Here is a 17,282-nt window from a genome sequence, read left to right as displayed (position 1 = left end):
TTGGTCAGTAATGAATGTTTTTGTTTAACTGAAAGACAGAATTTGTGTTTTATGCAAAGGTGTAGCTTACAGAATTTTTCTTCTACTGAAAAAGATTTAAAGGTGCATGTTAGAATTATGGATTGTATTTGGGAGAATATGATATCCTTTGTTTTTCAGTTATTTGGTTTAGACACTGGCATGTTATCCCTCCTTATCAATATGTTGTTAGATTTCAATTTTTAACTCATTAAATGATTATATTACTTGCCTCCTGTCAAATGGTTTTCTCCTGACATATATTAAGGAAAAAATTAATTAAAGGTAAATGTAAATAATATGCTCTCCGTAGTATTTACAGAGATCAATCTAATAGTGATTTTGCTAACCCCTCAGGCTGAATTGTTCTTTGTTTTTTCCTCAGAAATCATACTCTGGAGAAAACACCGCCAGTGCTATTGCACGCTCCTGTGCTTCATTGGCTCTGTCCCTTATGGTTCCAGTTTTAATAACCACATACAATGAAAGCATTGTAGAAATTCTTAACATATTATGTTTGGGATTGCCTGGGAAACAGAATGCAGATGAATCTCAAGCTGTGCAGTTTCACACAGGTCTTGCTCTGGGAATGTTTCTTTCCTCTTTATATGAGGAACATGCCAGGTAAGGATATTGAGAAGATGATAAGCAACTAGCAGGGTCAAAGCACAAAATTAATGAGCTACCAGAAGATGCACATAAAATAAGTAAAATCTATATTGTAAACATCTGAAATTTCTTTCCCAAATAGAGAAATTAAAATGGGTCTGCATGCAGCAAATACACCCCATTTTCAGCTAAATGTATTGTTCCATATAAATAGTATAACATTTAATATTTGTTTTATTTTTAAATAGTAAGGATTGTGGTTCTTCTGCACAATTGTTCAAAAAAGAGACCACAATTGTTTGTTTTATTAATAAATAAAAACTGTGGTATAATAAGTAAGAAGTCGATGGTTATAATACACAAATGAAAGTAATGTATATAAACAGTTGTTTAATTTGGCAAAATATAGCAGATTTATTTTATGGACTCATTTTTGCTGTCCCAAAATCTGTGTTTGAGGTAATTGCACTTGCTATACATTAGCATGTTTACATGGGTTCCATTGAACCGATTATTCATAGAAACCTGATTTCTAAAGTGCCATGCAAATCCTTATTCAGATTATAGAAATTGAGTTACTGACCTCTGGAAAACCTCATTAATAAAGGTAGATTTCTATTTGAATAATACGATTATATGGCCATGTAAACCCTTAACTGGGTTACTGTTTAGGATTTTGTAGTCTACACATGCGCACTCTGTCACCCTGCGCATGTATTTGCTTTGCACAAGTTTTCAGTAGGCAAAGGCAGAAGCATCCACAAAATATATTTAAAGAGGCAAATGTTTGGGCAATCACATTATTTCTTCTCCTGGATGAAATAATCTATTTCGATGTTTCATAAATTGCTACATTTATGTTGATGAGCAGAATGTTCTATGCCAGGGCTATTCAATTGGCGGTCCGCGGGCCACATGCGGCCCAGAATCAACCTCTGAGTGGCCCGGCCCGTGGTTCCTCCCATAGATAATAAATTAATATATATTATTCATAAATTGTTATTTAATATAATTTAATATAAATATATATATATTATATTAATATAAATATATAGTATATTAATATCAATATAAATTATTTATTATGTCAACGGTCCCGCCAAAAACGCACATTCCTACGTAAATTACGTAGCCTGCAACACGCAAACAATGCAGAGCGTGCCGGTAGTAGCTTAGATTACTATCAATATGTCTTTCTCATCACTGAAATGTAAAATTGCCAATGAAAACCGTAAGTTTAACCCTGCCTGGACTGGCAAATACTTGTTTATTTTACCGCCACATCCAAATGCCAAACCGATGTGTTTAATTTGTAATGAGTGCATTGGAGTATTTAAAGATTACAATGTGCGGAGGCATCATGTTGAGAAACACCACACTTTTCGCACCAATTTTCCAGAGGGATCTCAAGAGAGGGCTGCAAAAGTGCACAGTTTGATTGCATCTTACAACCGGAGCAGTACTACCATGGTGCGGTCATTCACAGCCCAAGAGAGAGCTACTGCAGCATCCCTTCGTGTTTCCTGGATACTGGCAAAAAAGAAAAGGCCATTCACAGACTCTGAAACCGTGAAGGACTGTATGCTGGCTGTCGTGGATGAGGTAATAAATGACGATAAAATTAAAATCAGCGTGGTATCTGCTATGAAAAACGTACCCCCGTCAGATACTTCAAACATTTGTAGGGTTGAAATTCTTGCTGCAGATGTGTATGAAACGCTGTTAGGAGACCTGATGAAAGCTGATACTATGTCTATAGCAGTAGATGAGTCCACAGACAAAACTGATACTGCTCAGTTGTGCATATATGTCCATTTTTTTGGTGGAAAATGCTTCCGAGAGGAGCTGCTCGGCCTACTGCCGTTAGAAGGACACACAACTGGCGATATAGTCTTTGGGAAAATTTCCGCCTTTTTTAAAGACAGTGGTCTGGATATGAAGCGTGTGTGCATGCTTGTCACAGATGGGGCTCCGTCCATGACAGGGAAAGTGAATGGTTTGGCAGCACGTTGGTCCGCTGTTGCACCTCAGTTGATCTCCTTACACTACATTGTGCATCAGGCGGTGTTGTGCGCAAAACTAAGCGGGCCAAAACGACAATGGACAGAGTTATGGCTATAATTAATTTTATTCGCTCCACATTAAGCCTCCAACACCGCTTATTCCGCATGCTGCTGTCAGAAATGTCTGCTGAGCACCACGACCTTCTTTTGCATAATAACGTGAGGTGGCTGTCCAAAAGCAAAGCACTGGAGCGTTTCTGCGGTCTCAGAGAAGAGATCATAACTTTCCTCTGCGGCAGCAAGCAAAAAAAGGCAGAAACGCACTTGAGTCGCATACTGGACAACAACTTCATGGCCAATGCCTGCTTTCTGAGCATATTCAAACACCTGAACGATCTCAATTTGGGACTACAAGGCAGAGACAAAAATGTCATCGACCTTGTGGAACACATGCGCGCATTCCAAGTTAAACTGGACCTTATCGCAAATGATTTGAGCACAGGCCGAATGCTGCATTTTCCCCCACTCCGCAAATGAATCTCATCCCCCGCACAAATCACATCTGTGATGACAGATTTCATTGCGATGTTAAAAAATAACTTTGCTGGTGGATGGACTTGATCTGCCCACAGAGTTGGCCATTTTTGTCAGAGACCCGTTCACTGTTGCAATAGAAGGGGACTTATCCGCCAGAGCTAAGAAACTGGTCCCTTCCATTGACGAGGGGAAATTCACACTCGAACTTGTTGAAATGCAGTCATCTGTAACCATGGCACAGGAGCTTTCCACTAACGGGCCTGCAATGTTTTGGACTGATGTCAACGCACATCAGTTCCCTAACATTAAGAAAGTAGCGATCGTCATGCTCAGTATGTTTGGATCAACATATACATGTGAGTCAAGTTTTTCACACATGAACTCCATAAAAAGCAACTCTCGTTGCTCCCTGACTGACCATACTCTCCACCAATGCCTTCGAATTACATTGACAACTTACGAGCCTAAAGTCACTGCTCTTGTTCAAAACAAAAAATGTCACTTCTCCCACTAAATCAGCAGGGTAACTGTAGCCTACACATGCCTACACTTCATGCCTAATCACACATGGTGATTTAAAATATGTTCCCTCAGTGTTGTTATAGTTGTGAATACTGTGCACTTTTTATTTTATGCACTTTGAGATGTTCCTGGGTCAAATGTGTGCAAGTTTATTTTGTTTCAAAAGGAAACAATGTTATTTCTAATAGCCTACTACTGTGCACTATTTTGTTTTATGCACTTTGTGATCAGATATGTAGCCTAGGTCAGTTTTTTTTTTTCTTTTGTAAGTGGAAAAAATAGGGGCTACCTCAGATTCTGTTAATTCAGCTCTTTTTGTATACACCTTTTGCTCTGCAAACTGACCAAAGTTAAAAGAGAAACAACGAATAAACCTTATGCTTTTCAATAAATTTGTTTATGTTGGTTTTAAAATGTGTCATTACGAGCTGCTTTGCCGCTAAAATGACTGGCCCAGCTAACCTTCTTGGTTTGACAATCTGGCCCAACTGAATTTGTAATTGAATAGCCCTGTTCTATGCCAAATTCCAAATTGGCATATCCATCTAACTACCTTGTGGAGAGGAAGCAGGCGCTGGCTGTTCGCCGCTTCTCCACGCTATATTCATAAAATAAGTATTTGTATTACTTGAATGTCATTTGATTGTAGCTGTTTTCTGGATACTATACAGAACTTTAGCATTTAGCGGCTGTAATTTGCTATTAACACCTTACAGCGTTTAATATCATTGCTTTGGGAGAAATCCTACCCGCAGCAGTCGTTGGCCCGATTTGCATTGTGTTATCGGCGCTAGCCTATATTGGTCTCCAACTTATTGATACTGACTGATACCACTTGAGTTTTCTGTGGATGGCATTTGGGATTTCTTGCGGAATACCTCTTATTGTTGTCATCTGAACTAAGGCTTTTGGAGTCGATTGCAAACTGCCCGCATTTTGTCCGCTAGTGTTCTGCCCGCTGTTACATTTCCTGGATGTCGGCTCTGTCACTGGGGATCTTGGTGATTGTCTTGCTTCTGGAGTCCTTTGCAATTTGTACTACAGCTGTACAACTATGCACATAAGGACTACGGCTGACTATTTACAATGGGACCGTATCTCCTCCGCTTGCCGGCATGCTTCAGTATCTGCCATCACAACTGTTTGAGCTCAACAACTACAGCCTTCCATTAGGCAACACAGCCATCAAACAACTTGGACTCCTCCTTCGCCCCCACTATGTCCATAGGGTTTTCGGTGGTTTGTTTACATCAAGACCAGGAGCTCCATTCCGTCCTTGTGGGCAGCAGCAACTCGCTCCGTCGCAGCCCGAACACGTCATCTGAGCACTATCACCATGGAGATTAAAAACACTGCTCGGCGGCAGTCAAGGCGAGATGGAAAGCCTGCAGTGGGTTTCAGCTTTCTTCGTCCTCTGGTTAAAAGCAACACTTCGCTAAACATCAAAGTTGAACTTTTTAATGTTCAGTCCCTGATTAATAAAGCCTGTCTAATATATAATCACATTGTAGTCAGGGGGATTGACATTATTTGTTTGACTGAGACCTGGCATAAATCCGAGGTATACTCAGTTTTCAATGAGTCCTGCCCTCTTGGGTACACCTACCTCGAAAAGGCCCGTAGTTCTGGACATGGTGGTGGTCTGGCTGTAATCCATTGGATAGGTTTGCATTTTACTGTTCTCCCCCTTCCTAAATTCTCAGCTTTTGAATGCCTGACAATCAATTGCAAGCATCCACTTTTTATAACAATATTTCTTATTTACCGACCACCAAAATAACACCCTGATTTCTTTACAGAAATGAATGAGCTGCTCTCATCTTTCTGTACAACATCATCAAATATACCGAATACCTGAGATCTGAACATTCATGTGGACACACCCTCTAATTATTCTGCTACCCAGCTTTAGAGCTCCTGGATTGCCTAAATCTGAGGCATCTGGTCGAGGTCCCCAATCACAACAAGGGCCATACCCTCGATTTAGTCATTACTGACTCAGTCCTCATCTCTGACCTCCAAGTATTTGTTCTGGGTGTTTCTGATCACAAAATTGTCTCAATGGATTTACCCACATATTCACTATACTCTAAACCACAGCGCTGTATCCGCTTCAGGAACTTGAAAAAAAATAAATGTGACTAATTTAAATGGTGACATTAGGAACTTTTCTATTGCTCCACACCTTTCTTCCTTCAATGACTTAGTCAATTATTACAACAATGTGCTCCAGAACATCCTTGAGACCCATGCCCCATTTAAATCATGAGTGGTCTCTTTTGTAAAATCTGCCCCAAGGTTTAGAAGTGAGCTTCGACAGATGAAAGTAGCCGGACAAGCTTTTGAGCAGCATTTTGTCGCAACCAGTTTAGCTTATCAGGAACACCAAAAAAACTACTCCAGAGCACTGACCACCACCAGATCTCAATGCTACTCAAATTTAATTAACAACAGCCCTGGAAATTTCAGGTAACTTTTTTCTGTGATAAATCATTTACTCAATCCTCGTACCTACACCTGTAATAGTTTCACACAGGAACAGTGCAATAATTTTATGAAATATTTCACCTCTAAGGTAGACAACATCTGCTCCTCATTGTCTGTCTCCAGCCCTCCATCGCTGGATGTTTCTACATCAAAGCCAAGGGGCTGCCTTTCCAAATTGCTCTGTACCACAGTTAAAGAAGCTGAGGACATCATACAGAGGATGAGGCCTTCAATGTGTTCATTGGACCCTTTTCCTGCTCTTCTGGTAAAAGCTAATGTATCAGACTTAAGCCCTCTCATTGCTGATATCATTAATCTCTCTCTCTAGAGCTGCTTAGTCCCACTGGCCTTGAAAAAAGCAAAAATTAGACCTCATTTAAAAAAAATCCTCTTTGGATCCTGAATTGATAGCAAACTATCATCCGATCTCCAACCTTTCATTTTTGTCTAAGGGTTTGGAAAAGGTTGTTTTGGTTCAGCTTCAGGATCACCTTAAAAAAATTCAATCTCTTTGAAAAAAATTCAGTCTGGTTTCCGAACCTCACAGTACAGAGACAGCCCTGGTCAGAGTCACCAATGACCTCCTGATGGCTGCTGACCAGGGCTCTCCATCCACCTGGACCTCACAGCTGCATTTTATATGGTAGATCATAACATTCTCCTTCATCATCTTCACTATATAATTTAACATTCTGGCATTGCTTTGGAATGATCTGTGTCCTATCTTACAGATAGGGCTGAGTATGTGGCCTTGGAGGATGCTAAATCTCATACCCACACTGTCACCTGTGGGGTCCCACAAGGATCAGTCCTTGGGCCGACTCTTTTTAATACCTATATGCTACCCCTGGGTCACATCATCTGCAAGCATGGAGCTTCATTCCATTGCTATGCTGATGATACACAGCTCCATGTGAGACTGGATTTGATTTCTGTTACACCTCCATCAACCCTATCCTCCTGCTTGGATGAGATTGAGGCCTGGATGTCCGAGAACTTCCTCAAGTTGAACAGCACTAAAACTGAAGCTCTTTTCATTGGCACCCCCCACCAGCTTCGTTTCTCTGTAAATTGTATTTCTTTTCTGACCATACCATTACCCTCTCCACTTTTGTTACAAATCTGGGTGTCAAGATAGACTCCCATGTGTCATTTTATACACATGTCCATCACCTTAGTAAAATTGCTTTCCTTCATTTCTGAAACATAGCCAAACTCCGTCCCTAACTTTCCCTCTGTGAGGCTAAAAAGCTGGTTCATGCCTTTGTTTCATCCAAGCTGGATTATTGTAATGCACTCCTCATCAGGATCCCCAGCAAGAGCCTTCAAAAGCTCCAACAAATTCAAAATAGTGCTGCAAGAATCATGATGAGGGTGTGGAAATATGAACATATTTCATTAATCCTTAGGTCACTTCATTGGCTCCCTATCCACCTCCGTATCGAATGCAAACTCTGTTTGTTTACTCACCAGTTCATCCATGGAAATGCTTCCCAATATCTTAAACTAGAAACCACTGCAAGAAACCTCCGTTTTGCAAATACCTATCGACTTTGCCCCCCTGTGTCCAAACTTCATACAATGGGAGACCGAGCCTTTGGAGCCACTGCTCCCTGGCTCTGGAATGCCCTACCACAGAGCATAAGAATACAGCAGGCTGTGGGCTGTTTTAAAAAACTAGCACTTTGAGATTTACTACTAATGTAAAGTGCCCTATAAATAAAATTCATCATCATTATTATTAAATTCAGCAACACAATGTTGAGAGTAGTAGGGTCACAAATTAAAAGTAATGGTATGTTGTCAAATTACATTTTAAAGTAATGAATAAACTAATGCAATACTTATCTTATTGAAGTAAAAAAGACCTGCTTTATTATTCCAGCAGCTCTGGGTATAAGGCAAGAAACACACATACCGGTTCCTTTGCAGGGCTCAAACCCACAGCTCAGCAGAAAATTGTGTGAAATTGGATTACAGAATCCTATAAATAAAATGTAAATTTGGCCAAACACGTTGTGCATGTAAATGAGGACTATTAATAAAACAGGTTTATGCCTTAACCGGCTATTCCCTTTAACCTAAATATGTGTGCATGTAAACGCACTACATGTCTGCATATTTTTTTGTCTAGGTAGTTGGGTTTCTTCCTCCATCTTAAAACGTGCATATTAGGATGATTGTCATCACTACGTTGGCAAAGGATGACTGAAGGTGTGTAAATTTATTAATTCGGCTAGTGATAGAATGGAAAACCCAGCCACAGGGGATGCACAAACCAGTGTGTTTCAGTCCCAAGCCCAGATAAATGGGGAGGGTTATGTCAGGAAGGGCCTACATTGTAAAATTTTGCCAGATCAATATGTGGACAATGATGCAAATTTCTGTACCGGATTGATCGAGGTCCAGGTTAACAACAGCCACCATCAGTACTGTTAGCCAACAGGGTGCTGGCAGAAATTGGGCTACTGTTGGCTGAAGAAGGAGAAGAATAGGGGGGGAGACGTATCCAGAGGCAGAAGGACAGGAGGAAGGTAAAGAGAGTGGAACTGAGGGTAGGAACTTTGTATGTTGGCAGTATGACTGGTAAGGGAAGAGAGTTAGCCGATCTGATGGAGAGTAGGAAGGTTGATATATTTTGCGTACAAGAGACTAAATGAAAAGGGAGTAAGGCCAGTTGGATCGGAGGTGGATTCTAATTGTTCTATCATAGTGTAAATGGGAGGAGAAATGGGGTAGGGATTATTCTAAAGGAGAAGTATGCCAAGAGTGTTTTGGAGGTGAAAAGAGTGTCAGACAGAGTAATGATTATGAAGCTGGAAACTGAAGGTGTGATGATGAATGTTGTTAGTGCATATGTCCCGCAAGTTTTTTGAAGTGAGTTGGATGAGGTGATGGACAGTGCACCCAAGGGACAGAAAGTGGTGACTGGAGTGGAGTGGAGTGGAGGAGAGGGAGGGAAGAGCAAATAATCAAATGGTGGAAATTAAAAAAGGAAGACTCAAGGCAGAGTTCAGGGAAGAGGTAAGACAGGCACTGGGTGGCAGTGAAGAATTGCCAGACAGCTGGGCAACTGCAACAGAAGTAGTAAGGGTGACAGCAAGAAGGGTGCTTGGCGTGACATCTGGACAGAGGATGGAAGAAAAGGAAACCTGGTGATGGAATGGGGAAGTACAGGAGAGTATACAGTGGAAGAGGATGGCGAAGTAGTGGGATAGTCGGAGAGATGCAGAACGTAGACAAGAGTACGGGGAGATAAGGCACAAGGTAAGGAGAGAGGTGGCGAAGGCTAAAGAAAAGGTATGGTGAGTTGTATGAGAGGCTAGACACTAAGGAGGGAGAAAAGGACCTGTACCGATTGGCTAGACAGAGGGACCAAGCTGGGAAAGATGTGCAGCAGGTTAGGGTGATAAAGGTTAAAGATGGAAATGTACTCACAAGCGAGGAAAATGTGTTAAGCAGATGAAAAGATTACTTTGAGAGGCTGATGAATGAAGAGAGAAGAGGTTGGATGATGTAGAGATACTGAATCAGGAAGAGCAATGGATTAGCAAAGAGGAAGTAAGGACAGCTATGAAAAGGATGAAGAATGGAAAAGCCGTTGGTCCAGATGACATAAAGCATGGAGGTGTTTAGGAGAGATGGCGGTGGAGTTTTTAACCAGATTGTTTAATGGAATCTTGGAAACTGAGAGGATGATTGCAGAGTGGAGAAGAAGTGTACTGGTACTGATTTTTAAAAATAAGGGGCGATGCGCAGAGCTGTAGTAATTACAGGGGGATAAAATTGATGAGCCACAGCATGAAGTTAATGGAAAGAGTAGTGGAAGCTAGGTTAAGAAAGGAGGTGATGATTAGTGAGCAGCAGTATGGTTTGGGTGGAGGGTGTTGATGGAGAAGTACAGAGAATCCCAGAAGGAGCTCCATTGCATCTTTGTGGACCTGGAGAAAGTATATGACAGGGTGTCTCGAGAGAAGTTGTGATATTGTATGAGGAAGTTGGGAGTGGCAGAGAAGTATGTAAGAGTTGTACAGGATATGCGCAAGGGAAGTGTGACAGTGGTGAGAACTGCAGTAGGAGTAACGTAATGGGTAAGTAATACTGTTCCCTGCATTTATAATATTGTCTATAATAATGTTTATTTCTTTAGATTCTCTTTTATGTAATAGGTTTTATTTTGTTTGTATACAATATTTGTTCATTATAAATACATTTTTCTTATGTTGAAAACATTTAACAAAAAATTGGGGTGGTTTTTTGGGGGCTGGCATGAATTCATCTAATTTCAATGGGGAAAATTGATTTGAGATACGAGCATTTTGACTTACAATCTCGGTCACTGAACGAATTAAACTCGTATCTCAAGGTATCACTGTATATAATATATATACAGTGTGACAGATAGGGGACACTGTCGTCTACTTGAACCCTCAGATCAGATGCAAGACACCAGCTAAAAGTCCAATAATTTGATTTATTTGAACTACACAGTGCACAAAGCACCCTCCTCACCACAATACTCATTAACCAATACACACTACAGTAATCAATAAACACTCCACCACTCCCAGATGCGTTGACACCCTTTTACCCAGCTCAGCTCAATTCTGGGATCTCCCATAGTCCTTTATATAGTACATGACCCGGAAGTCAGATAAAAACACCTCTTATTCATCCCGGAAGCACGTCATACCCCTTTGTCCATGTGACTCGGACGCACTTCCAGGTTGTAGGGAAAACCATCGTTGTTCCTCCCTGCAGCGCCTTCTAGCAGCCCCCGTGGTATCCAGCAGGGCTGTGGATAAAAACTCCATTGTCCATAATTCCCTGCTTGCATTCGGGGAACCTCCATGCTGCAGGGAGGGCTCCACCTGGCGGCCTGGGGGTATTGGCCGGGATGACTGGCCAGCCATATTCCACAACTGTATAAAAACTGTAACAATGTAAATTATATTTTGGCCCTTGAACTAAACTAGCCTAATATAATCAAAAATTCAATGAAATAAAAGTATATTTATTATTATTATGTCTAAAGTTTACCCATGATTCTTCTTTATCCTATTGTTGCTAATGTGTGCAAACAACACAATATTATTCAATGAATGGATGGCATCAGTTTTTCTAACTATGGAGAACTTTTAAAGCATGGCCAGAAAAGTAACGAATTTGAAGAGTATAATTATCATCTCATTGTTGGTGCTGAACAACAAAGGATGGAATTTGTGGAGTTTTAACACAAGTTTTAATGTAATTCTATTTGAGAGATGTTTATACTTTTAATTAAATCAATCTTCATCAGTCCCTTTAAAGTCTACAGTTGTAATCCTTTTTTATTTTACTTTTTTTTTACTTTTGCACTGTCTCTCTGCCCTGTTCTACACTATTTAAAGGATTGGTCTCATCCGATGCGAGAGATGGACGTCTGAAGTGGAGCTCCGCTAGCAGTGGTGCTATTTTTCATATTATTTGCTTATTATTCTGAGATATCCTGTATTTATTCAACCCGAGAGGGACCGCTACAGTATATGTAAACACATATAAACATGGCCAACAAGAAGGGGGTCCGAAGAATCAAGACTAAAGCTACATCCAAGCTGCGATCAGCAAGCCCTAGTTCGAGATACGGCCTCTCAGAGACAGACCTGGATCAGATGGGGAAAGTACAGACTCCTCGGGACCACGGTCCGCTACATCGTCGCCGGCTGAGAGCGAAAAGGGGAGCGAAGGTGCGATCGTGAGTGCAGATGTGGATAGCTCGCCGATTGGAGAGGATTACCTGAAACTGGAAAAGGCCGGGAGGTCCGCGGCTTCAGTTACGCAATACGGGACTGGAGCAGCGGGACACCGCTTCAGCAGAGTCTGCTGCTTCATCTACGGTACAAGAAGGCACATTTGAGCTATCTGAACTGAAAGTGTTGCTCGCTGAGCTCACGCAAGATATAAAGAAAAGCGAGAAGGCTAATGAGAAAGCAACGGCAAAGGCACATGAGAGACTGAAACAGGAGATGAAACAGGCCAATGAATGCTGCGACAGGAAATCCAACAGGCAAATGAAAGGCTGCGCAAGAGGTACAACTTGAACTTCGACAGGTGCTGGGTAAAATTGAAGAGCGCATTGAGAAAAACTGCTAAACTGAGCACGCTTGCTGATCGATTGGAGCATCTTAGTGAGACATTCACGAATCGGATCGAAATAGCCGAACATCTAGCTGCCAGTGCCGAGGAAAGAGCAGTAAATGTCAGTTCGAATGTAAAAACTCGGAGAAAAACTTGGAGACAGACTGGCTGCTTTAGAAGATGGGAATAGAAGGTATAATGTCAGAATTGAAGGCTGCCGGAGAATCGAGAAAGTTTAAACCCGTGAAATTCGCAACTGAACTTTTTCTAAAATAATCGGGGCGACTTTAAAGCAGAATCTGAGATAGCAGCGGCTTACGCAGACGCTGATCAAACACCGCCAGACCCCGACCAAGATCTTTTATAGTTCGCTTTGAACGATTATCATTTAAGTTAGAGGTGATGGAACTCCTCAGGAAAAAAGGAAGATATTATATATGAAGATTGCCACATTGTCTTCCCTGACTTCTCTCCAGCAACAGCTATCAAACGCGCGCCTTCTATAATATTAAACAGCGCTACGGCAAGCCAATGTCAAATACGGCCTCCTGTATCCGCAAAACTGAAAGTGGAATGGCAGGGTCATTTCTATGTTTTCGCTAGCAAGGAGGAGGCAGAAAATGAGTTAAGAAAGCTGATCCCGGACTATTCTGATACATAATTGTGAGTCATGGCGGTAAATGATAAAGCTAGGATTAATAATCTACTGTCTGATCTATTTGTTTTAAAATACGGGTTTTTTTATCAGCATATATTCTCATATTCTTATTATTACTTACTTATTACTTATCATTACTTAGTATTACTAGGGCTAAATGTTTATGTTTTATTGTGCTTAATTACGTTTTCCTCTTTTTTTTTTTTTTTCTTTTCTAATTATTTCATGTGTACCCTAAATGAGACTGTTCAATATCATACCCTTGGTTTGCTGTTATTGCTATTACTGCATTAAGACTTGTTATGCTTGTTTTGGACACATCTTTAACACCATCACCTGGGTTTATTATCTGGGGATATCATCTTAATGCACTAAAATTGATGAAGATTATATATATATATATATATATATATATATATATATATATATATATATATATATATATATATATATATATATATATTAAGTGCAAAATTCTTTTTTTTTTTCTTTTTCCTCTTTTAAAGACTATATTGGTAACAGATATCTCTATCTTTTAACCTTAAAGCCACTGCATGGGGGCTTGATGTGCTTTGGACGTGCTCTGTCTCTGGGTATGTCAGAGGACTGGGACTGCATGAAGTGGGTTTTAGCCTCACCTGGGGAGGCAAAAAGGGAGGGTGGGGGTTAAGGGGAAGAGAAAGAGAGCAGGCTTGATCTATATCTAATCTATCATCTCAATCTTTATAATTATAACTATCAACGTAATAATAAGCTGCATGGCAACAACTCTTGGGGGAATAGGAAATTAAGACCTAAACTATTTCACTTCCAGTTAAGACTATAATATGACACCAAAAACTCAGAATCAGTGTCTCCATGATGGGACAGTTAACTTCGTAAGCTGGAATGTTAAAGGCCTGAATCACGAATTAAAGAGAAAGAAAGTACTTTCTCACCTAACAGGTCTAAATGCTAAAATAGTATTTTTACAGGAAACCCACTTACTAAGTAAGGATCAGTTCCGCTGCAAAAGACTGGACTGGCCAAATGTTCCATTCTAGTTTTACAAAGAAAACTAGAGGGGTGGGAATTCTCATACATAGAACAGTACCATTTGTAGCATCAGATGTAGTATTGGATCCTGAAGGGAGATATGTGATGGTCATGGGAGACTTATCTAACTGTAAAATGATTTTGATAAATGTTTATGCACCTAATGTTGATGATAAGGAATTTATACAAAATTTATTTGCATCCATTCCCAATCTGAACACTCATAAACTTATAATGGCTGGGGACTTTAATTGTGTTCTAAATCCACTTTTAGATAAGACTTCCTCCACAGGGGAACGCAACTAACACCGCAAAGATAATTACAAAGTTTATAACTGATCACAACTTATCAGATCCCTGGAGGTTTTAAACCCAAATTCAAGAACATATTCTTTCTACTCACCAGTACATCATTGCTACTCAAGGATTGATTACTTCTTTATAGATAATAACTTCTTGCCTAAGATTAAATCTTGTAAATACGATGCTATTGTTATTTCAGACCATGCTCCGATGATCTTGGAGCTGAAATTACTAAGCCCCATACACTCACCCCGCAGATGGCCTCAATCTGCTTCTATTAGCTGACGAGAATTGTACTGAATTTATATCCAAACAAATTGAATTCTTTCTAGAGACAAATACATCCCCTGAGATCTCTGCAGGAATACTCTGGGAAACTCTTAAGGCCTTCTTAAGAGGACAGATTATCTCATATCTTTCCCACAGAAATAAATCCGCGAAGAAAGTAGCAGAGATAAAAGCGAAATTACTAAAATAGATGAAGAACATGCCAGACTACCAAGCGAGACTCTACATAAGAGGAGGCAGGCTCTACATTCAGAATTAAACCTCTTGACAACTAAAGAAACCGAACAACTAATTTACAAATCCAGACATCATTATTATGAACATGGAGAGAAAGCTAATAAGCTTTTAGCGCAACAAATTCACAAGCAAGATATGCAACGCAATCTCGTAATTACTAACACTAACGGAGATAAAATCATCGAACACAAAAATATAATGTACACTTTTAGAGACTACTATAAATCCCTATATACTACTGAGTTTAAAGAAGACAATATACAATCTAATGCATTTCTGGATAAATTACAGATACCACAAATTGACGCTTTTAGTGTGGAGGAGCTCGATAAACCTCTGTCATTATCAGAATTACTGGATGCTATAAAGTCACTCCAAGGTGGAAAAGCAGCAGGCCCTGATGGCTACCCTGCAGAGTTTTACAAGAAATTCTCCGCTCAGCTAGCTCCCTCCTATTAGCAACATTTACAGAAGCCAGAGATAACCAATCTCTTCCACAAACCTTTCGCCAAGCACTAATCACTGTCTTTCCAAAACAAAATAAGGACTTATTACAATGTGCATCATACAGACCAATTTCACTTCTGAATAACGACGTTAAAATACTCTCTAAAATCATAGCTAGAAGGATGGAGAAAGTGCTCCCTCAGTAATATCACAAGACCAAACTGGATTTATTAGGGGCCGACACTTATCTTCAAATCTTCGACGCCTGTTTAATGTAATATACTCACCAACTAAATCAAACACCCCAGAAATATTATTATCATTGGATGCAGAAAAGCATTCGACATGATTGAATGGAAATACCTTTTACTATTTTGGAGAAGTTTGGGTTTGGCCCAACATTTGTGCATGGATTAAATTACTGTATACTAACCCAGAAGCTTCAGTTTGCATCAATAACATTTGCTCAGACTACTTTAAACTAGAACGTGGCACAAGACAAGGATGCCCTTTGTCACCACTGCTGTTTGCAATTGCCATTGAACCACTGGCAATACATTGTCGAAATACTGATCAGATAAAGGGGATTAGCAGAGAAGGACTGGAACAGAAAATCTCATTATATGCAGATGACATGGTACTGTATATATCGGACCCAGAAAATTCTGTGCCTGCAGTCTTAGCAGCACTCACAGAATTTCAAAAGCTCTCTGGTCTCAGAATTAATCTGAATAAAAGTGTACTCTTTCCGTGAATTCTCAAGCATATAATATTAGATTAGACACCCTTCCTTTTATCATTGCAGAACAGTTTAAATACCTGGGTAAACATCACAAGTAAACATAAAGCTCTTTATCAACAAAATTTCGTGCCTGCATGGAAAAAATTAAACAAGACTTGCATAGATGGTCAACCCTTCATCTCACACTAGCTGGAAGAATTAACACTGTTAAGATGAATATTCTTCCTAAGCTCCTTTTTATTTCAAAACATACCAATATACGTTAATAAATCGTTCTTTAAGCAATTAGATTCAACAATAACCTCATTTATTTGGAATTCTAAACATCCACGCATCAAAAGAGCGACCCTACAAAGACAAAAGGCAGAAGGCGGCATGGCTCTACCTAACTTCCAGTTTTATTACTGGGCGCAAATATACAGTCGATAAGAACCTGGACACAAATAGAAGAACATACACAGGCATGGACCGCAATAGAAGTAAAATCCTGCAGTACTTCTTTGTATTCCTTGCTTTGTGCTCCAATAAACACACGCTATCGGCAATACACTAATAACCCAATTGTGCTCCACTCACTTAGAATCTGGAACCAATGTAGAAAGCATTTTAAGACGGAGAAGCTTCTTTCTGTGGCACCCTGCAAAAGAACCACCTCTTTCAACCCTCACAAACATATGCAGTTTTAATATCTGGAAAAATTTGGAATTAACTTGCTTAGAGATCTTTATATAGACAACGTCTTTGCATCCTATGAACAATTACATTCCAAATTTAACATTCCAGCTACAAATTTCTTTCACTATCTTCAAATCAGGAACTTTGTTAAACAGAACCTTCCAGATTTTCCTCATCTTGCACCCTCATCCACGCTGGAAAAATTATTGCTCAATTTCAAGGAGTTAGACTCCATCTCTACAATATATAAAATCCTTTTACAATCCCTTCCTTTCAAAGATCCAAGAGGACACTGGGAAAATGACCTCTCAATTAATATATCAGAAAAGGAGTGGAAAGTAGCAATGCAGAGAATTCACTCAAGCTCCATATGCCAAAGCATACAATTATACAACTCAAAATTATATATCGAGCACATCTGTCTCGACTAAAACTCTCCAAAATGTTTCCAGGGCATGATCCAACCTGCGAACGTTGCAACCAAGCCCCAGCCTCACTAGGTCACATGTTCTGGGCCTGCACCAAATTAACATTATTCTGGACAAAAATTTTAATTACCTCTCAGACAGTCTTGGACTCACAATCCCTCCTAACCCATTAACAG

General features: G+C 40.0%; 1 protein-coding gene across 2 annotated transcripts in view; it reads left to right on the top strand.

Annotated features, from left to right (window-relative positions):
• focad (focadhesin) overlaps nt 1–17,282 on the top strand; it is a 363,839-nt gene that overhangs the window by 259,869 nt on the left and 86,688 nt on the right. For both annotated transcript variants that reach the window (XM_039759173.1, XM_039759172.1), the window contains one exon: nt 404–642. In XM_039759173.1, coding sequence (XP_039615107.1) covers nt 404–642 — 239 coding nt within the window. The remainder of the gene's footprint in view (nt 1–403; nt 643–17,282) is intronic.

The sequence above is a fragment of the Polypterus senegalus genome, chromosome 7 (assembly GCF_016835505.1).
Source record: "Polypterus senegalus isolate Bchr_013 chromosome 7, ASM1683550v1, whole genome shotgun sequence".
NCBI classification, from domain to species: domain Eukaryota; kingdom Metazoa; phylum Chordata; class Cladistia; order Polypteriformes; family Polypteridae; genus Polypterus; species Polypterus senegalus.
The sequence above is the reverse complement of the archived record's forward strand: the minus strand, read 5'-3'. Positions and strand labels throughout refer to the sequence as shown.